Below are 22,603 nucleotides of genomic sequence, written 5' to 3' on the forward strand. Positions count from 1 at the left end.
TTGTGGCTGCCTCTGTCTTGAATCTTTTGTTGTTCCCTTAACAAACAACTTCATTGAAATGTTAAGATGTTGGAGGATTTGGGTGTAATACTAGCTGCTGGTGATACTGGACAGGTACAATCCCAGAGGAAATTAGCTTCATGGTCATGTTTTAGTTTGAGCAATTTGTTTTTCATTGAGATCAGTCACTGAACATATCTAATAGAGGCTGACCAGTACTGTTGTTAGAATATTGAAGATTTCTAGACTGGTGAGCAAGGTTAGAACCCATGGAATACAGGGAGAACTAGCCATTTGGATACAGAACTGGCTCAAAGGTAGAAGACAGAGGGTGTTAGTGGAGGGTTGTTTTTCAGACTGGAGGCCTGTGACCAGTGGCATGCCACAAGGATTGGTGCTGGGTTCCACTTTTTGTCATGTTCATAAATGATTTGGATGCGAGCATAAGAGGTACAGTTAGTAAGTTTGCAGATGACACCAAAATTGGAGGTGTAGTGGATGGCAAAGAAGGTTATCTCCGATTACAACAGGATCTTGTTCAGATGGGCCAAGAAATGTCAGATGGCGTTTAATTTAGATAAATGTGAAATGTTGCATTTTGGGAAAGGAAACCTTAGCAGGACTTATACACTTAATGGTAAGGTCCTAGGGTGTATTGCTGAACAATGAGACCTTGGAGTGCAGGTTCATAGCTCCTTGAAAGTGGAATCATAGGTAGATAGGATAGTGAAGAAGGCGTTTAGTATGCTTTCATTTATTGGTCAGAGTATTGAGTACAGGAGTTGGGAGGTCATGATGTGGCTGTACAGGACATTGGTTAGGCCACTGTTGGAATATTGCATGCAATTCTGGTCTCCTTCCTATCAGAAAGATGTTGTGAAACTTGAAAGGGTTCAGAAAAGATTTACAAGGATGTCGCCGGGGTGGAGGATTTGAGCTGTAGGGAGAGGCTGAACAGGCTGGAGCTGTTTTCCCTGAAGCATCAGAGGCTGAGGGGTGACCTTATAGAGGTTTATAAAATCATGAGGGCATGGATAGGATAAATAGACCAAGTCTTTTCCCTGGGGTGGGGGAGTCCAGAACTAGAAGGCATAGGTTTAGGGTGAGAGGGGAAAGATATAAAAGAGACCTCAGGGGCAACCTTTTCACACACACAGGATGGTACATGTATGGAATGAACTACATTCTGGAGAAAACAGGCATAATTTGTGTAAGGTCTCCGCATAACCTGTAAACCTACATTATGCTTCCTCCAAAGCCAATATACCCTAAGGTATGGTGCCCAGATTTGTTCACTGTACTCCAAATGGCATATCGCCAGGGTTTTGTATAGTTGCAGCGTAACTTCTGCATTCTTGTGCTCTCGATAAAAAAGACCACCATTCCATTAGCTTTCTTCATTAACATTCAGGAAGCTGCTCAATCCCTGCTACCAAAAGGATCCCTTCATTCCCAAAGCAATACAGCCAATCCAAGTGGGATTAACCGAGTGGGCAAGAAGGTGGCAAATAGTTTAATCTGCTTCTACCCCACTGTGTCTTCCAACTGATTTCTCTCCACAGATGCTGACAGACCTGAGTTTTTCCAGCAATTACTATTTTGTTTTTGATTTCTAGTACCATTTGTAACATACCCATCCAGATGCCTTTTAAATATGAATAAGAAGGGTTTGGAGGGATACGGTCCAGGTGCTGGCAGGTGGGACATCGGTTTGGCATGGATGAGGCGGACCGAAGGATCTGTTTCTGTGCTATGACTCTGACTCTCTTCCTAATTCAAAAGGAGAAAATGGCCAACTATATTCACATATTCAAGGATTATTTGGAACTGACCTATTACAAATATCAGAAAATAAAGTCAACTTCACTAACTTTACTGATACTGAAACCTCCAATTCCTTGATCGGTTACGACCTGGTCCTGTCTTTGTCTCCTGCGTCACTGGAGTCAGGGAAAGTCCCGGATGATTGGAAGATCGCTGTTGTAACCCCATTGTTCAAGAAAGGATCAAGACAAAAGATGGAAAATTATAGGCCAATTAGCCTAACCTCAGTTGTTGGTAAAATTCTAGAATCCATCATTAAGGATGAGGTTTCTAAATTCTTAGAGCAGAGTCTGATTAGAACAAGTCAACATGGATTTACTAAGGGGAGGTCATGCCTGACAAACCTGTTGGTATTCTTTGAAGAGGTGGCAAGTAGGTTAGACCAGGGAAACCCAGTGGATGTGGTCTATCTAGACTTCCAAAAGGCCTTTGATAAGGTGCCACACGGGAGGCTGCTGAGCAAGGTGAGGGCCCATGGTGTTCGAGGTGAGCTACTGGGATGGATTGAGGATTGGCTGTCTGACAGAAGGCAGAGAGTTGGGATAAAGGGTTCTTTTTCAGAGTGGCAGCTGGTGACGAGCGGTGTCCCGCAGGGTTCAGTGTTGGGGCCACAGCTGTTCACATTATATATTAATGATCTGGATGAAGGGACTGGGGGCATTCTAGTGAAGTTTGCCGATGATACGAAGATAGGTGGACAGGCAGGTAGTACTGAGGAAATGGGGAGGCTGCAGAAGGATCTAGACAGTTTGGAAGAGTGGTCCAGGAAATGGCTGATGGAATTCAACATGAACAAATGCAAGGTCTTGCACTTTGGGGAAAAAAGAATAAAAGCACAGACTACTTTCTAAACGGTGAGAAAATTCGTAAAGCCAAAGTACAAAAGGATCTGGGAGTGCTAGTCGAGGATTCTCTAAAGGTCAACATGCAGGTTGAGTCTGTGATTAAGAAAGTGAATGTGATGTTGTCATTTATCTCAAGAGGGTTGGAATATAAAAACACCGTTGTGCTACTGAGACTTTATAAAGCTCTGGTTAGGCCCCATTTGGAGTACTGTGTCCAGTTTTGGTCCCCACACCTCAGGAAGGACGTTCTGGCACTGGAACGTGTCCAGTGGAGATTCACACGGATGATCCCTAGAATGGTAGGCCTAACATATGAGGAACGGCTGAGGATCTTGGGATTGTATTCATTGGAGTTTAGAAGATTAAGGGGAGACTTAATAGAGACATACAAGATAATACATGGCTTGGAAAGGGTGGATGCTAGGAAATTGTTTCTGTTAGATGAGGAGACTAGGACCCGTGGACACAGCCTTAGAATTAGAGGGGGTAAATTCAGAACAGAAATGCGGAGACATTTCTTCAGCCAGAGTGTGGTGGGCCTGTGGAATTCATTGCCGCAGAGTGCAGTGGAGGCCGGGACGCTAAATGTCTTCAAGGCAGAGATTGATTGATAGATTCTTGTTGTCTCAGGGAATTAAGGGCTACGGGGAGAATGCGGGTAAGTGGAGTTGAAGTGCCCAGCAGCCATGATTGAATTGCGGAGTGGACTCGATGGGCCGAATGGCCTTACTTCCACTCCTATGTCTTATGTCAATGACCCCTTGCTACAAGGCAGTTTTTTTTCCCCCTCTTCAACTCTCATTTCTAGAATTCTCTCCCCAACAGCATTGTGGTCTACCTATAGCCTAGGGACTACAGTTCACCACCACCTCCTTCAATAGGGACCTTGGGATGCACAATAAATGCTGGCCCCGGGCAATGCCACCAAGGTCCCATGAATGAATTTAAGAACATCTTCTATTGAACACCCTCTGGGAATGGCAGGTGCTTACTACTCTTCACTCATTTCCCTCAGGATGGTGGGTGACATCCTTTTCATATCAAATGTAACAATGTAAATATTCTGAATGTAATATTTGTTCAGAATTTATCACCACTTGGGTGGACAGGACTTGAACCTGGGGCTCCTGGCTTAAAGATAGGGTTACTCACTGTGCTACAAAATTCCTCAGTATTACTTTTCAGTTTAAAATCATAATGCATTATTGACACCTCAACTAAAGGGAAGAGCTACCTTCTATTCACAGCCCTCAACCTTCTCTGCTCCATAGAAAACCACCTGAGCTTATCCAGTGCCTCTCTCTCCATGACTGAACTGTTCTATCCCAGGCAACAGCCTGGTGAAATCTCCTCTGCAGCCCCTCCAGTGCAACTACCTCTTGGTTAGAGAACACCCACTCAAACTTGCCATGAAACATGGCTAGAATGTGCTCCATTTGATGCAGTGGACCTTGACCCCAAGCTGTTGAGCTACCGTTTTGTTTGTGTTTTAATATATCTGCAGTTATGTTTTCTTGGTAGTCAAGGTCAGATTGTGGTAACATCTCCATTAACAAAATGAGAAAAAAATGCCTTAATCATTAACATTTAATACCTGAGTCCAAACGTTTTGCAGTGCAACACAACATTCAAACTAAACCAACAGTACATAGACAGTTTACAAGTCTAGATATTACATTTATGAAGGAGATGAATGATCAAAACATCTTTGCTCTTGCAAAAGATTTGAAAAATGTTTTTCATTATTTGCTGAATTGTAGGACTACCCTAAGACAGATGTTAACTTGTCATGTTTCCTGAATGTATGCTGCTTCACGGACTGTATCCTGTTCACTAGCAGCAATACACACTGAAACAAACTGAAATAGTGCTCATGGAAAAGTCTGGTTTCCCCACAACTTGTTAGTTGCTGGAACTTTGACAACAGAAATAAACAAAGCTGCAATCTCTGATTCCTTCCATTCAAAACTACCACAGTTGCAGCAATGCAGAGCAACATGAACAACTGCTTTACAAATATTTCTGTAACAAACAAAAGCTATGTCTGCTGTAAATCAAACAAAAACAGAAGTTGCTGGAAATGCTCAGCAGGTCTGGCAGCTTCTGTGAACAGAAATCAAGTTAATAGTTCAGGTCCAGTCAGCAGACTTGAAACATTAACTCTGATTCATCTTCAGATGCTGCCAGACCTGCTGAGCTTTTCCAGCAATTTGTTTCTGTAATGGATTTTTAAAACCAGTTTACTCCAATTTGTTCTGTAGCAGCAGAACTGTATGCAGTCATGTACTTGTTTGAATGTATAATAGTTGTTGGGCCTTTGGGGAACTTTTACCCTTTAAGTATCATTCATGAATCTATTGTTGTTATAGCCATCGAACTATGGGCTAGAGTGTCTCTGGCCATTCAAAATAAAGTGACTTAATTCTGGTTTTATACAGTTTTACTAGTATGGAATAAAGTTAAACCAGTTAGGTTTCTCAGTAATTCCCACATTCTCAGAACTTGTGGACAGTAATGTTAGTGTTTCCTAGTTCTCCATGGCACCTACAGTTGGGTTTCTGATTTTAAAAATTGGAGACTATCTGAAACAACCCTTACAGGCAAAGGAATGACAGAAGTTTGGAACTCATCTATGAGCAGTGGTTGATGTTGGCTATTATTGATTTTTATATTTAATTGCAATCCAAAAGCATGAAGGAATATAGGGTAAAGGTGGATAGTTAAGTTCAGTCATATTCTCAAAATTAAGGAACAATGATCTCCTCTTCCTACACTTAAGCAAAGTTGCTGATATTTTTAAGTATACATGCTTGATTTAAGTTCTAAGTATTGTTTCTTGATTAGGAAGTGTCTCAGTGCAGAGTCAACTCAAGAGTGTTGGCAGCAACCATGCAAAGCATCGAGTTGAAGGGGTTTTTCAAGATGAGGAGGAAGTAGTACTGCAAAGCAAAGTGAACAGTCTCGAAGCAAGTTAAGAGACTGTCCTCAGCCTGGTCTCTCTTTCCCCTGCACTCTTGCCTACCCCCATTAGCTCAGATCCTACCCATAACAGTAACCCCACAAAACGATCCTTTAAACACAGTCAGAGGTTTCAGTGCTTGGTATCCAAGTTAATAAAACTCAAAAGGTGGTATTCAGGTTACTTAACCTCATCTGAAATGGAGAGTGTGGGTTTATGGGAGACGTGAGGGCATAATCGGGGTCAGATGCAACATTGCTTCGTTCTGTGTCAAAATCAAGAATGACGTGACTGAAAAGATTAAAAGTGCAAGCTTGCAAACACAGCTACCATAAAATGGACTACCCTAAAAATACCACACAACACACATCAAATTCCTCCACAGCAAGATGATTATTGTACTCATATTAAATCGGAGTTATGCAATTTGCAGAGATTAATTGAGGCAGAGGATCCTGTTGATAAGTCAATAACTAAAGAGGGATGGCGCAGTGGAGGAATTGATGCTGTGTGTAGGAATCAAACAGAAATTGAGCTGTGGACAGTTTGACTCATATTTTCACACAGTGCTCTTTGGTGTCAAGACAAATGATCTGTAAAGCCCTTGAAAAGCAAGAAAAATGCAAAACGAGAGGGATTAGAAACCTGCCCAAGCCCCCCTCACATGCAGATATATTGAGATCTGGTTTCAGAGGTTTGAGTCTGAAATGCCCATGAGGATAAGGTTTTATTTAAGAAACATCTGGACTTCCTGCAAGAGGCGTTGGCCAGGAGAGTTGGTGGGGTCCCGTTTCAGCATCTCCTGAAGATCAGAAACACTGCCAGTGTAATCCTGAAGGAATAAAAACAATATTCAGCTTGTTATCTCTCTCCTCATAGCTGAACAGCATAATGATAAAACAGACATGATGTACATGTTGCTTTTACTTTGTGCAGCAATGTTGCTGCCTGTTTTTGCACTAAGATTCCAGTATCATGTGGATACTGGAATGACAATGGTTTTAAGAGATGCATTTTGTCCTTTTTTTTGAAGGGAGGTTTTAAGGCAGAGCTGTTTACACAGAGCCACGAGTAAACCGCTTGAGAAGCCTCGGGTTTTTTTTTTAAAAACATTGGAACAATAGAAGCAGCCTGAATGGGTGTGGTCAAACTCCCACAGAACCAGGATTTTTCATTTCAGTAGCAGTTGCTGCTAGGATCTTGACGTGTAAGCTGTTTTCCCCTCTCGGTTACAGCTAAAAACTGGGAGTTTTCTTGCTGCTGCTAGTGTTGCCTGAGAGGCACTTTTTCTGAATTTGTCTTTGTCAACAGTGTGTTTGTGGGATGTTACTACGGTGGAACAGTAACTGCTTAGTAGTTAAATAATCTATTCTGTTACGTTTTCCAATAGAGTTAAACTATAACAAAAAGAAATTGGAATAATGTAACTCTAGTAGATGAATAAGTAGTGTATGCTTAAGTTGAATAGTTTCAGCAATCAAATTGCATCCTGAATTCAACATCTTACATTTTAAAAAATAAATAAAAGAGTCTAGACCCTATCTTCTGAATATATTCTGAGTGGTCCATAATAATATAAATTGGCATAATCCCAGATTCAAGTTGAGCAAATCTATTCAGTGTTGTTTTTGGGATTACCCTTCAAGGTCTGCTCAAACTCTTAGATTGACATGCAGTAGGATGAAGAAGCTCTCTCATTTCAAATAATAATTACTTAAAGTAACAAGGGTTCATCAATGAAACTATTAAATGGGTCAGTATAATTTTAGGTCATTTTTGATTATTTTAAAATCCATTTTCTCAGGTGGATGGTTGAATGCTCATATCAAAACAAAAACATTTTTAAACTGAAATCTCTCAGGCAGCAACACCATACTTAATAAAGGTTTTGGAAGTTGAACTCTGAACTAAACGAACCGAATTTCACATTTCAAAAGTATTGCCAAAGTTCATCCTGCCAAAGTCTTCATTCAGGAATCAGGATATGAACATTGGTTGGGTGGATGCAAATTTGTCAGTCCCTGTGTTAGAGTTAGGATCACTCTGCCTAGTCTCTGAAAAGGAATGCCATACAAAGGCCACAAATTAAACTGGGTCAGAGAGCTGGGATCCGGCTCGGATTAGGATGCCTCACAGGTCAGGTTCAGATCTCAGTCAGGAAGGAGACCCAAACTGGGCAACGTGCTTAGACAGGTCTTTCAAGCTGGCTGGACAAGATGAAAAAGCTGATTTTTTTTCTGAAATAGCGTGGAATTCTTAATAGAGCAAATAATAAGGAACAGGATTTCATTGACAAAAGCATTGGTAATCAGAGAAAATGGATGTAAGGTCATTAATAAAAAGGAAAAGATGAGAAAATATTCCTTTTTTAAAAATATGGCACATGGCTATAGCCTGAATGACCATAAGACATTAGCCTAATTTCTGTTCCTTTCAGCCCATCAAGTCTGCTCTGCTCTGCTCAAACATGGCTGATAAGTTTCTCAACCCCATTCTCCTGCTTTCTCCATGTAACTCATGATCTCCTTGACAATCAAGAACCTATCTCCTTCTTTCTTAATTATACTCAATGACCTGGCCATCACAGCCTTCTGTGGCAACAAATTCCACAGATTTACCACTCTCTGGCTGAAGAAGTTTTTCCTTAAGTCGGTTATAAACGATCTTCCCTTTACTCTACAGCTGTGCCCTCGGGCCACAGTCTCTCCTACCAACAGAAACATCTTTCCAACATCTACTCTGTCCAGGCTATTCAGTATTCTGTAAATTTCAATTAGATCCCCTCTCATCCTTCTAAATTCCATCGAGTATAGTCCCAAAGGCCTCAAATGGTCCTCATATGTTAAAGATTTTAATTCCTGGGACCATTCTTATGAATCTCCTCTGAACCTGCTCCAGGGCCAGTACATCCTTCCTGAGATATGTGGTCCAAAACTGTGCACAATACTCCAAATGTGGTCTGGCCAAAGCCTTATAGACCCTCAGAAGTACATCCCTGCTTTTATATTCAAGTCCTCTCAGAATAAATGCCATCATTGTATTTGCCTTCCTAACTACTGACCCAACCTGCAAGTTTATCCTGAGAAAATTCTGGACTAGAACTCCAAAGTCTCTTTGCACTTCAGATTTCTGAATTTTTTCCCCCATTTAGAAAACAGTCCATGCCTCTATTCTTCTGAACAAAGTGCATGACCTCACACTTTCCCACGTTGTACTCCATCTGCCACTTCTTTGCCCACTCTCCTAACCTGTTCAAAATCCTTCTGCAGCCTCCCTGCCTCTTCAAAAGGGTAGTGGTAATAATGTGGAATTCACAACTGTAAGGAGTGGTTCAGTCTAATAACAAAGATGTGTTTAAGGGGAAGGGATGCAAGGGCCAATTTGTCTGTAGACTTAATATGAAAAATTCCAACCTCACCTCTTCCAACATCAGTGATGAGCAATAGTTTCTAAAGTCTCCCTTCTATCACCTGTTCTCTTAAATATTCATTAATGGGACCTGTCAGCCAATCCCAAGGCCAGGATTTAATTCCCATTCCTCATTGCCCTTGAGGGGTGGGCCTTCTTAAACTCTACAGTCATGGGCTGTGTAAACAGGAGGCAGTTCCAGGATTTTGACCCAGTGACAGTGAAAGAATGGAGATATATTTCCAAATCAAGCTGGTATGTGGGGCTTGGAGGGGAACTTGCAGGAATTGAGGCTCCTATGGTTTGGTCGTCTTTGTTATTCCAAACGGTAGAAGTTGCAATCAATTCTACGTACAAGTGTCTCACCTTTTCACTAATGTTTACAGATCCAGACCTTACTTACCATCAGCTCTTTGTGAGCTACAGCCCGTCGGTAGAATGCCTTCACGTTGTTGGGATCCAGAGCCAATGCCGCTGTACAGTCCTGCACCGCTTCAGGATATTGTTTCAGCTGCAGGTGACACAGGGCTCTGTCGAGATAAACAACACAGACCGTGTCACTCACCAAACTACACACTGTGCTTCAGAAAGACTGGTATCTGGACCTCCAATTCCTCACACACATTTCTATTTCAGTTTTGTAACAAAGGGAGGTCTTAGTGTCCAAGCAAAGAGTCTAAATATTGGACTGGGGGGGGGGGGGGGGGGGGAGGAAAGGGGCTTTTCAATCTGTTGATCAACCAAGTAAAATAACTAAAGGGCAGCATGGTGTCTCAGTGCTTAGCACTGGTACCTCACAACACCAGGGACCCATGTTCGATTCCAGCCTGGGGCGACTATCTTTGTGAAGTGTGCACGTTCTCCCTGTGTCTGTGTGGGTTTCCTCTGGTTTCCTCCCACAGTCCAGAAATGTGCAAGTTAGGTGGATTGGCTATGCTAAATTGTCCATGGTATTCAGGCATGTGTAGGTTTGGTGGATTATTCTTGAAAAATGCAGGGTTACAGGGACAGGGTAGGGGCTGGATTTGGGTGGGATGCTCTTTGGAGGGTTAGTGTGGACTCAACAGGCTGGAGGGCCTGCTTCTATATGGTAGAGATTCTATGTTAATAGAAATGACGGGACAAGAAAAGACTAACCGGTTTTACATGGTAGTGATTCTTTGGAATTCTCTTTCAGAGGGCTGCAGAGTCTGGGTTTTAATGAGGAAGCAAGTTAAGGATGAGAGAGAAAAGACAGGAAAGTGGAGTTATCAGGTCAGCCATTATCTCACTGAATGGCATAGCAGGCTTGACAGGATCAGGACTCAGCTCTTCAGCTTGTGGCATATGAGAGACACTCCCCAATCTGCCCACAGTTCTGCATTCTCCTGCAATAAACAATGATAAATAAAGCAATCTTTTCTGCACAAGCGTTTCTAAATTGTTCACACTCCTGATATTGAGTAGTTCCAAAGCTCTCTGTGATGGTGAACTGCCAAGCATGGTCCTCCCACATCTCACTATTTGAAATAGTTGGACCACATAAAAAACACAATCATTTTCATTATTTTATCAATCTATACTTTCTGAAGCATACAAAAATGGTCTGAGGAGAGCCAGGAGGGGCACGAGAAAGGCTTGGCAGAACGGATTAGGGAGAACACAAAGGCATTTTACACTTATGTGAGGAATAAGAGAATGGTCAAAGAAAGAGTAGGGCCAATCAGGGATAGCATAGGGAACTTGCGTGTGGAGTCTGAGGTAGTAGGGGAAGCCCAAATGAGGTTTTTGCTTCTGTCTTTACAAAAGAAACAAACTTTGTAGTGAATGAAACCTTTGAAGAGCATCCATGCTGGAATGGATAGAGATAGAGGAAGCTGATGTGCTGAAAATTTTGTCAAACATTAAGATTGACAAGTCGCCAGGCCCGGACCAGATTTGTCCTCGGCTGCTTTGGGAAACGAGAAATACAATTGCTTCGCCACTTGCATCTCGCTCTCCACTGGAATCATAACTGAGGACTGGAGAGAGGCAAATGTAATTCCTCTCTTCAAGAAAGGAAATAGGGAAATCTCCGGCAATTACAGACCAGTCAGTCTCACGTCTGTCGTCTGCAAGGTGTAAGAAAGGATTCGGAGGGATAGGATTTATGACCATCTGGAAGAGCATAGCTTGATTAAGTGCAATCAACACGGCTTTGTGAGGGGCAGGTCATGCCTCACAAACCTTATCAAGTTCTTTGAGGATGTGACTAGAATAGATGATGCGGGTCGAGCTGTGAATGTGGTGTATATGGACTTCAGCAAGGCATTGGATAAGGTTCCCCATGGTAGGCTCATTCAGAAGGTCAGGAGGAATGGGATACAGGGGAACTTAGCTGTCTGGATACAGAATTGGCTGGGCAACAGAAGACAGCGAGTGGTAGTAGAAGGAAAATATTCTGCCTGGAAGTCAGTGGTGAGTGGTGTTCCACAGGGCTCTGTCCTTGGGCCTGTACTGTTTGTAATTTTTATTAATGACTTGGATGAGGGGATTGAAGGATGGGTCAGCAAGTTTGCAGATGACACAAAGATTGGAGGTGTCGTTGACAGTATAGAGAGCTGTTGTAGGCTGCAGCGGGACATTGACAGGATGCAGAGATGGGCTGAGAGGTGGCAGATGGAGTTCAACCTGGGTAAATGCGAGGTGATGCATTTTGGAAGGTCGAATTTGAAAGCTGAGTACAGGATTAAGGACAGGATTCTTGGCAGTGTGGAGGAACAGAGGGATCTTGGTGTGCAGGTACATAGATCCCTTAAAATGGCCACCCAAGTGGACAGGGTTGTTAAGAAAGCATATGGTGTTTTGGCTTTCTTTAAAAGGGGGATTGAGTTTAAGAGTCATGAGATCTTGTTGCAGCTCTATAAAACTTTGGTTAAACCGCACTTGGAATACGGTGTCCAATCATGGTCGCCCTATTGTAGGAAAAATGTGGATGCTTTGGAGAGGGTTCAGAGGAGGTTTACCAGGATGCTACCTGGAATGGAGGGCTTATCTTATGGAGAGGGGTTGACGGAGCTTGGACATTTTTCATTGGAGAAAAGGAGGAGGAGGAGAGGGGACCTAATTGAGGTATACAAGATAATGAGAGGCAGAGATAGAGTCGATAGCCAGAGACTATTTCCCAGGGCAGAAATGGCTAACATGAGGGGTCATAGCTTTAAGCTGGTTGGAGGAAAGTATAGAGGGGATGTCAGAGGAGGGTTCTTTACACAGAGTTGAGAGAGCATGGAATGCGTTGCCAGCAGCAGTTGTGGAAGCATGTTCTCCATGAGCAGTGAGATTTTAAACTAGAAATCATCTTGTGATTCCCATAATCATCCCATTACCAAGTCCTCAATATCAGTCACCATGTGAAGAGATCAGATCTGGATACACCATTAAAAGAGAGGCCTCACCAAGGGCATAACCTGTCAGCACAACTTATTTTTATTTGTTCACAAGGTGTGAACATTGCCACAAGCTGGCAATTTGCTATTCATCCCCAGTTGTGATGGTGAGTTGTCTTCTTGAACCACTGCAGTCTGTGTGGTTCAATATATCTGTGCTACACATTTGTGGCTTCCCCCACACTCTGACTATGTTACAGTCAAAAACTTATGAAGGCTTTTTACTCAAACTGCCACACTCAGTGTTCCCTGCACCACACAGCAGGCAGACTGGTGCTCACCAGTACCTTCTCAAAGCGTACAGAATAGGTGCTGGCCTTGACAGTGAACTAATAAACATATAAAGAAAACACAGGGATTACCAGAATTGAGACACATGCTTACTGGTTGCTTTACCAGTTCTGAATCCAGACTTGACCCTGCCACTTCTGTACCTGTTGGTGTAGGTAGTACACTCCTTGTTATCCAGCTTCAGACTCGCACTGTATTTATCCACTGCTTTACTGTGCTCTCCTTTTCTCACCAACATATTCCCTTCTTCCTTGAGAGACTTGGCCTGCTGAGATTTATTGGAACCTGACAACACAATGGTAGGTGCAGGGTATTGAAATAAAACAGTAGGGTCCCAGTGTTTAGTCTTAACTGTGTCTCTACAATGGCAGTTTTCAAATTGTTGTACTCCTGATAGTCGATAGATCTTCAATCTGCATTCAAGTGCTAACTTCAAAACTGAGTTGTTTTAGGTGCCTAGGGTTTCTGCTCACTCTTTGTTAATGTTCCCACAACTGCCCTACATGGCAATAAACCTGAACTAAACCCCTTCAACCTTTCTTACATTTTTGAAATGTTAATTACAAATTAATTCTGAAGTGGAGGGGTGTTTCTTGTGCATGTTAAGAGACACATACTGTCACTGTGGTCTGGTTGTGTGAGAAGGTGTGTATGAACAAATGTTTCACTCGGTGAATAATAAGGGAAAAGATTGGCTCCAGTTTAATTCCATCACCAACTGGCTATCAGGAATGTAAAAGTTAAAACTCTCCATTAATTCAGCTTCTGTACAGCAGGTTAATCCCTCAATCCTATAACCCTTTCTAAACACCACACCCTCTTACACACCATTAACTGTTCCACGCTCTCCCTAAAAAAACTTTTAATTCCTCCCTTTAAAAGTAACATGAACATACCCAGAGTGTGAGCTTGTGTGGATTAGAACAAGAACTAAGAAAGCTCAGAGATCGGGGGCATGCACCAATTGGTTCAGCCTCAGAGATCAGATGCAGGAGGTCCAAAGGTGAAAAGGTCAGTTTGAGTTCACCAATCCCCAACTCTTTCACTCATTTATCAAATTGGGAACAGGAGGGTGAAAGACGAATGCACGTCTGACTTTGGTAACTGATTTCTGACACACACACTTTCACCAGTGATTGGGTTTTGGTATCAGTTATGAGTGCACTCATAAGCCTTCGTGTTGGTGTGACAGGGATTAACACTGTGTGTCTGTGTGTGTGTGTGTGCATGTGTCGGGGGGGGGGGGGGGAGGGTGGATGGGACAGTGGAAATGAGAGGAGCTGATCTCACCGGTGTCTCCTGCATTCTGTGGCATGCATGTTCGCTCTCCTGTGTTCCTAGGGGCGCTGGGACCCCATCTCCGCTGAGCTGAGAGGGGCACTGATGGCACCGGAGGGAGTTTCTCACGCCAGCTACTACCATCCTTGTCAATCAAATATTTTCTCATTCTGCAACAGCAGGAAGAAAACAAACTCAAATAGCTCAAAGTGCCACAGTTATTTCAGAATTGATCTGGGCAGAAAGGGAGGAGCCAGAGACTCAATCACCAGTGGCTGTACTGAAAGGGTTAGAGACACATGGCTCCAGCTTGCTGTGTCTTATTTAGAAAAAAAAAATCGATGAAACCATCTGTTCAAAACTACAACTGCACAAAAATAAAATCATGAAATAAAGACAAATAAACTTGTGTGAAAGCTTCAATAGCAATATCGGGGCAGCATGGTGGCTCAGTGGTTAACACTGCTGCCCCACAGCGCCAGGGACCTGGCTTTGAATCCATCCCCAGGCAAGAGTTCACCTGTTCTCCATGTGCCTGTATGGGTTTCCTACGGGTGCTCCAATTTCCTCCCACAGTCCAAAGATATGCAGGTCAGGTGAATTGGCAACATTAAATTGTTCATAGTGTCCAGGGATGTGCAGGCTAGGTGGATTAGCCATCGGAAATGCAGGATTACAGGAATAGGGGGGAGGTGGCGGATCTGGGTGGGCTGCTCATCAGAACATTGGTGTGCGCACTCGATGGGCTGAATCATCTGCTTCCACATTGTCGGGATTCTACAAAATATTGGCATCCCGTGTCCCTGCTGACAGCACCTTATGTTGGTGATCAGCTTTGGTCACTATTACCTGTTCATACCATCCTGAGCAGCCTGGACACTGCAGTCCACCTGCACTGCAGTGTTGTAGTCTACATACGCCCGTGAGTATTGCTCCAGTGTCTCATAGGCAGCAGCACGGCGCAGAAGGGGCTTCAACATGAAGGGAACAAACTCTAATGATCTAGAGAGAGAGAGAGAGAGAGAGAGATAGTCAGAGGGCATGGTTAACAGTTCTTTCTACAGTAAATGCACTGAGATGGTGTAAAGCAAATGCCGATTCAGGAGAGGGGACAAGAGAGGCGAAAATTTCCATTCATGTTTCTATTTCTGGTTAAATTTTCCTGTTACATAGCCCAGGAGCAAATCTGCAGATGCACTGAGCTGGGGATGAAAGATTATCGGGAATATGCAGGAATGTAGAGTTAAGGTCACAATCGTATCAAAGGGTGGAGCAGGCTCAAAGGGCCAAGCGGCCTATTCTTATTCGTTGGGTGTATGAGTTTATATGTCACTGCCTTAGTGCAACAAGAGCACAGCTGAAGTAACTGTTGTTAAAGGAGTACAGTTGAACTATGAATGTTCAGGAATTTAGTCATTTTGCAATCTCTTCCACCTTGGGCAAAAGAAACGTAACTTCCTTAAACTTTTCTGACAACCCTATCACTTCAGTTGAAGTTACCACGGAATATGCATAAAGATAACAAACTATTCAGTGTGTGACGGGTGCAGAAAGCTGGGTGCAAGAAGGAAACGACTGGTTGAACATTAGGTTACATTTTTAAAAATGCTGAACAAGAGGGATTTTCAGTCCATCAGTCACCAACTCCTATCCCAATCTAGGATGAAACAGAGAGGGAAGTATTGATTTAGATATTTGTTGTGTTGACTGCATTATAGAAAGGGATGTTTCTATATTTACTGTGATAACAAGTATTTTTATTGCAGTTTAGCTGTAGGCACTGAATTCCAGATCACTTAGAAACAGGGAGCAGGACAGCTGGTGTCAAGCTGTGAGCAAAATCTATAGAAACAAGAGGAGGCCATTCAGCCCCTCAAACCTGACCTGCAACCTTCCAATGTTTCTTTGTCTCACATCTTTTATTTTGTCAGGATCCTGACTTCATTCTCAAGCATCATCCATTATATTGTTCCCTCCCCAACTTTTACACCTCTTGCCCTGACATGTTTAAGTACAGTATATAGGTTTAGGACACACTTGTTTAACGATAATCTTATTCTACAAAGGGCTGTCTCAATTGAACTTAGTCAGACTTGCCAATATTTCTTCTTGAGATAAATTGTAGGCCCACTATGGATTTCCAGATTGCAGAATGCTGTATCTCTAACCTAACAACTTATATTTAAATAAGCATCTTTAACATCATGAAACATCAGAAGGCAACATCAGAGGAGCATTACCAAAGAAAATATAACACCAAGCTCCATAAAGAGATTTTAGGGGAGGTAACCCAAAGTTCAGACGAAGGTTTTAAGGAGGAATCCGAAGCAGAGAGCAAAGTGTATGGAAGGAATTCCAGAGGTTGGAGCCTAGACAGCTGAAGGCATGGCCATTAATGTTGGAAGAATTAAAATCTATATCATAAAGAGGCCAGAATTAGAGAAATGCAGATAACTGGGAAAGTGTGGGGCAGGAGGAGATAACAGAAATATGGAAGGATGAAGCTATAGAAAGGTTTGTAAGGGGAAGGCCATTTAGAACAGAGTTGAGGTGAAACTTCTTCACCCAGAGAGCAGAGAGTGTGTGGAATACTCTGCCCCAGAAGGCTGTGGAGGCCAAGTCTCTGGATACTTTCAAGAAAGAGATGGATAGAGCTCTTAAGGATAGTGGAATCAAGGGTTATGGGGATAAGGCAGGAACAGAATACTGATTGAGGATGATCAGCCATGATCATAATGTATGGTGGTGCTGGATCGAAGGGCAGAATGGCCTACTCCTGCACCTATTGTCTAAGATTAAAAATCTTAAATGTAAGATGTTATTTAATCAGTGCAGATCAGCGAGCCCAGGGTGATGGGGAATACAGTTTGGTTAGAGTGGCAATGCAGGCAGGGTTTTGGGTAACCTCAGGTTTACGGAGTTGAATGTAGGGAATCAGCTGAGGAAGCACTGGAAGAGTCAAGCCGAGAAGTAGTAAAGGTATAAATGTGACAAATCCCAACCAAGCTGCCAGCATGTGAAGGTATTGGCTCGGATACATACACAGTGCAATCTTTTATACATTCGCTGCAGTTTCCAATCTTCAGATAACAAGCAGCTCGATTCGAATATAGCACACTCAAATCCTCTGGGCATTTGGTACCTGGTTAATCAGAGAAGCAAAAGGCATATGCTTATAATTAATACACCATGCAAAATCCGTTAGAACTCCTTATGTAATTGGAAAGACTGACTGCTGAACTGTGGAAACGGGATTTGTACAGCAGCTGTGAAGACACATGAGTTTCTCAACCATACCCCACTATTTCTTCAAGCACCAAATTACAAAAAAAGAAGCTACATTTACATAGTGCCCTTCATGACCGCAGGATGGGCCCACATGCTTTCACAGCCATTGAACTGGTTGTGTAGTTTAGCTATTATTGCAACTTAGAAAGCATGAAAGCCAAGTTTATGCACAGACAGTTCCCATAAATGGCAAAGTGATTAAATCAGATTATCTGTTTTTTTATGATGTCAATTGAGGAATAAGTATTGACCAGGACACTGGGGATAACTCCTTTGCTTTTGTTTTGAAACCAGTGACATGGGATCATTTACATCTGAGAAGGTAGACAGGGCCACAGCTTAACATCTCATTCAAAAGACTGTATCTCTTGACAGTGCACCACTCACTCAGTACTACACTAGAGGCTAGATTGGGACTTGAACCCAAAGTTTTCTGACTCAGATGTGCAAGTGCTACCAACTGAGCCAGATATGTAAATAACAAAATAATCACAGCCAACAAAGGGGGCAAAAGGATTGGCAGGTTTGTGAGGAAGCCATGTCAATCAGCAGCCGCAGGAGAAGATGATGAAACTCAGGATGCGATGATGGGGAAAAAACTGGGGTTGAGAGACAATCGGACGCCCAATAGCTTCCTGGATGTTTTAAGAAAAGAAATTCAATCTTTGCACTTGCAATTGAGATCATCACTTTGCACCTGCCCAGTGAATGGCCCATTTGCAACAAGTTCAATCAAATGGTTAGGTATCATTCTAAAAGACAGAAGGCTTCCGGGTGACCTCATTAAAATATTTAACATTCTGTACAATTCTAGGGGGGAAAAAAGGATTTTGCGTAATTCCATTTTTCAGCTGGTTTTTGTAGCCTTAATTTTTTTTTTAAACAAAGAGTTTTTGAACTTCTGTCTCCCTTTTGAGATATGTTCTAATCTATCAGTTCAGAGATGTTATTACACACCTTGGGAGCAGGTGGCACTTGAACTTCAGTCTCCCAGCTCAGAGACAGGGGCACTGCCATAAGACCTCTCTGACTTTTTTTTAATGCATTCATGGGATGAAGGCATCACTGGCTAAGCACCGTCCTTAATTGCCCAGAGGGTCTGGGGTTGCATGTAGACTAGATAAGGATGGCAGTTTCCTTCCCTAAAGTGAACCAAATGCATTTTTCTGGATTTATGGTCATCATTAAATTCTTAATTCCAAATATTTATTGAATTCACATCATCTGCCATGATGGGATTTGAATACAGGTCCCCAGAATGTTGTGTGAATCTCTGGATTAACAGTCCAGCAATAATACCACTAGACCATCACCTCCCACTCTCTATCAGCAAGTTCCATATCCCCATTACCTGCTGGGTGAAAATATCATTCAACTCCCTTCTAAGCCCTGTACCAATTACTTTAAACTCATGCCTCCTGTTCCTCCCCTTCCAGCCTACTTCATCCATGCATCCCAATTACAATTCTCTTGAGCATACCCTATTCCAAAGAATATCAACCCCAGGCTATCCAATCTTTCCTCACGGCTAAACTAACACATTTCTACTCAAGGGAAAGGTCTAAACTCAGGCTTTTATGAATCCAACACAATAAATAATGTCAGGGATTCAGGGAAAATCTCTTTACCCAAAGAGTGGTGAGGATGTTGAACATGTCACCATAGGGTCAAGATTAAAAATATAAATTAATTGATAAGGGAAGCTGGATAAACACAAGGGAGGAAGTAGTAAAAGGATATGACAATGTGGTGAGACCAAGAGACTGCGGAGGAGGGTCATGTGAAGCATAATTACTGGCACCAACCAGTCGGACCAAATGGCCGGTGTCAGTGTTTTAAATATGAGCTGGTGTACTAGCTTCCAATGTTGCAACCAACTAATCCTTCCTGGCTGCTGTGACAGATGTGGGACTGTACGTTTCACTTCAAGATACTTATCCAAAACTACCTTGCATAGTCAATATAGGGAGAGAAGCGCAAGGGAGAGAAAGGGTGGGTAATCTGAGTCTATTTTCCAGGGTTAAAATGTCAAATATTTGGGGCAGAGGTATAAGGTAGGAAGGGGAAAGTTCAAAGGAGATGTGAGAGGCAAGCTTTTGTTTTACAGAATGTGCCTGGAAAGCACTGCCAAAGGAGGTGACGGAAGCAGATATGATACCAATGTTTGAAAGGCATTTAGACAGACATGGACTGGCAGGGAATAGAGGAATATGGATCATGTACAAACAAATGGGATTTGTTTAGAATGGCATCATGGCTGGCACAGACATGATGGGCCAAAGGGCCTGTTCCTGTGTTGTACTGTTCTATTTTTGTTATTCTAACAAATGTGAATGAGCAACATCTTATCTCCAACAGCACATCCTCCCCGTGCAACCACCCCATCCCTCACCCCACACACAACTATAATATAAATGCCAACCCTTCCACACTTCACTTCAGCTCTGAAGTTATCTAGATTGAAAACGTTAGCTTGTTCTCTCTCCATGCGTGCTGTCTGACCCACTGTGATCTCCTCTCCATGCGTGCTGTCTGACCCACTGTGATCTCCAGCATTTGTTGTTTTCAGTACAAGTTCCACAGTAATTTGCTCTTTTAGAGTCCCAAATACCTTATTACATGACCAGGAGTGTAAAACAAATTGACCTGTACCCTCAGAGCTGAGTGTGTGGTGCTGGAAAAGCACAGCAGATCAGGCAGCATCCGAGGAGCAGGGAAATCGATGTTTCAGGCATAAGCCCTTCATCAGTACCTTCAGGCATCCCTCACAAACAAGATGGGCTATATAACCTTCTGTTTAGAAGATTCTATGAGCCTGAATGGCCACAACTCAGAATATGTGCCTATGCCAGCTCACTGAACACGTAATCCAACTGATCCCTGTGTTTCTCTCCACTACCCATCCCAAATACTCCCCATCACCAACACCAAATCACTTCAATCATTGTCCTCCTTCACTCCAATCACCAAACCCCTTATTACTATCTGTCCAGTTATACCTCCCCTTGCCCACCCACTACCTTTTTCGATCTCTTTCAATGGTCCCCCCTAACAGGTCTATCCCCACTCCCCAGGGTTATCTTCATCCTCGGCCCCACTCCCATTAGTTCCCTCCTGGCCCATTGCCTCTGTTAGCTACCTACCCGTCCATTACACCTGCCAATCCCCCCACTCCAGACCAGCCTCCACCCCCACCCCCCCACCTCTCTCCACCCCCCCTCCCCCACCTCTCTCTCCCCCCCCCCCCTGGTCTCTCCCACACCTCTCTCTCCCCCCCCGGTCTCTCCACACCTCTCTCCCCCCCCCCCCCCCGTCTCTCCCCCACCTCTCTCCCCCCCCCCCCCCCGTCTCTCCCCCACCTCTCTCCACCCCCCCTCCCCTCTCCCCCCCCCCCCCGGTCCCTCCCCCCTCCCCCCCCCGGTCTCTCCCCCTCCTCCCCCCCCCCCTCCCCCTCCCCCTCCCCCCCCCCCCCCCCTCCCCCTCCCCCTCTCCCTCCCCCCCCGGTCTCTCCCCCTCCCCCTCCCCCCCCGGTCTCTCCCCCTACCCCTCCCCCCCCGCTCTCTCCCCCCTCCCCCTCCCCCCCCCCGCTCTCTCCCCCTCCCCCTCCCCCCCCGCTCCCCCCGGTCTCTCCCCCTCCCCGCTCCCCCCGGTCCTCTCCCCCTCCCCCTTCCCCCCCCCCGGTCTCTCCCCCTCCCCCCGGTCTCTCCCCCTCCCCCTTCCCCCCCCCGGTCTCTCCCCCTCCCCCGGTCTCTACCCCTCCCCCTCCCCCCGGTCTCTCCCCCTCCCCCCCCCCCCCCCCGTCTCTCCCCCTCCCCCTCCCCTCCCCGGTCCCCTCCCGCTCCCCCCCTCCCCCTCCCCCCCCGCTCCCTCCCGCTCCCCCCCCTCCCCCTCCCCCCCCGCTCCCTCCCGCTCCCCCCCCTCCCCTCCCCCCCCGCTCCCTCCCCGCTCCCCCCCCTCCCCCTCCCCCCCCCCCGCTCCCCCCCCGGTCCCTCCCGCTCCCCCCCCCCTCCCCCCTCCCCTCCCGCTCCCCCCCCCTCCCCCTCTCCCCTCCCCCCCCCGCTCCCCCCCCTCCCCCTCCCCCCCCCGCTCCCCCCCCGGTCCTCCCCTCCCGCTCCCCCCCTCCCCCCTCCCCCCCCCCGGTCTCTCCCCCTCCCCCGCTCCCCCCAGTCTCTCCCCCTCCCCCTCTCCCCCCGGTCTCTCCCCCTCCCCCTCTCCCCCGGTCTCTCCCCCTCCCGCCCCCCGGTCTCTCCCCCCTCCCCCTCCGCTCCCCCCCGGTCTCTCCCCCTCTCCCGCTCCCCCTGGTCTCTCCCCCCCCACCCCCCCCCCGCTCTCTCCCCCCCACCCCCCGGTCTCTCCCCCGCTCCCCCCGGTCTCTCCACCCCCCCGGTCTCTCCCTCCCCCCCCCCCGCTCCCCCCGGTCTCTCCCCCTCCCCCCCCCCCCCCGCTCCCCCCGCTCCCCCCGGTCTCTCCCCTCCCCCCCCCCCCCCGCTCCCCCCGGTCTCTCCCCTTCCCCCCCCCCCCGGTCTCTCCCCCTCCCGCTCCCCCCGGTCTCTCCCCTCCCCCCCCCCCCGGTCTCTCCCCCTCCCCCTCCCCCTCGGTCTCTCCCCCTCCCCCTCCCCCCCGGTCTCTCCCCCTCTCCCCCCCCCCGGTCTCTCCCCCTCCTCGGTCTCTCCCCCTCCTCCCCCCCCCGGTCTCTCCCCCTTCCCCCCCCCCCCAGTCTCTCCCCCTCCTCCCCGGTCTCTCCCCCTCTCCCCCCCCCGGTCTCTCCCCCTCCTCCCCCCCCCCCCGGTCTCTCCCCCTCCTCCCCCCCCCCCCCACCGGTCTCTCCCCTCCTCCCCCCCCCCCCACCGGTCTCTCCCCCTCCTCCCCCCCCCCCCACCGGTCTCTCCCCCCCCCTCCCCCCCCCCCCCCACCGGTCTCCCCCCCCCCCCCACCGGTCTCTCCCCCTCCTCCCCCCCCCGGTCTCTCCCCCTTCCCCCCCCCCGGTCTCTCCCCCACCCCCCCCCCGCTCCCCCCGGTCTCTCCCCCTCCCCCGCTCCCCCGCTCCCCCGGTCTCTCCCCCTCCCCCTCCCCCGCTCCCCCCGGTCTCTCCCCCTCCCCCTCCCCCTCCCCCCCCCGCTCCCCCCGGTCTCTCCCCCTCCCCCTCCCCCGCTCCCCCCGGTCTCTCCCCCTCCCCCTCCCCCGCTCCCCCCGGTCTCTCCCCCTCCCCCCGGTCTCTCCCCCTCCCCCTCCCCCCGCTCCCCCCGGTCTCTCCCCCTCCCCCCGGTCTCTCCCCCTCCCCCTCCCCCTCCCCCGGTCTCTCC

The 22,603-nt window shown here is 46.4% G+C and overlaps 1 protein-coding gene across 1 annotated transcript in view; it reads right to left on the bottom strand.

Moving 5' to 3' along the window:
- Positions 1-4,238: 4,238 nt before the first annotated feature.
- The window catches only part of tomm34 (translocase of outer mitochondrial membrane 34), a 20,265-nt gene continuing 1,900 nt past the window's right edge, over positions 4,239-22,603 (bottom strand). Inside the window, 6 exon segments of the mRNA XM_072556156.1 lie at positions 4,239-6,460; positions 9,440-9,566; positions 12,878-13,019; positions 14,025-14,182; positions 14,862-15,014; positions 17,055-17,153. Coding sequence (XP_072412257.1) covers positions 6,356-6,460; positions 9,440-9,566; positions 12,878-13,019; positions 14,025-14,182; positions 14,862-15,014; positions 17,055-17,153 — 784 coding nt within the window. The 3' untranslated portion in view covers positions 4,239-6,355.

Source organism: Chiloscyllium punctatum, chromosome 37, assembly GCF_047496795.1.
Source record: "Chiloscyllium punctatum isolate Juve2018m chromosome 37, sChiPun1.3, whole genome shotgun sequence".
Taxonomy (NCBI): domain Eukaryota; kingdom Metazoa; phylum Chordata; class Chondrichthyes; order Orectolobiformes; family Hemiscylliidae; genus Chiloscyllium; species Chiloscyllium punctatum.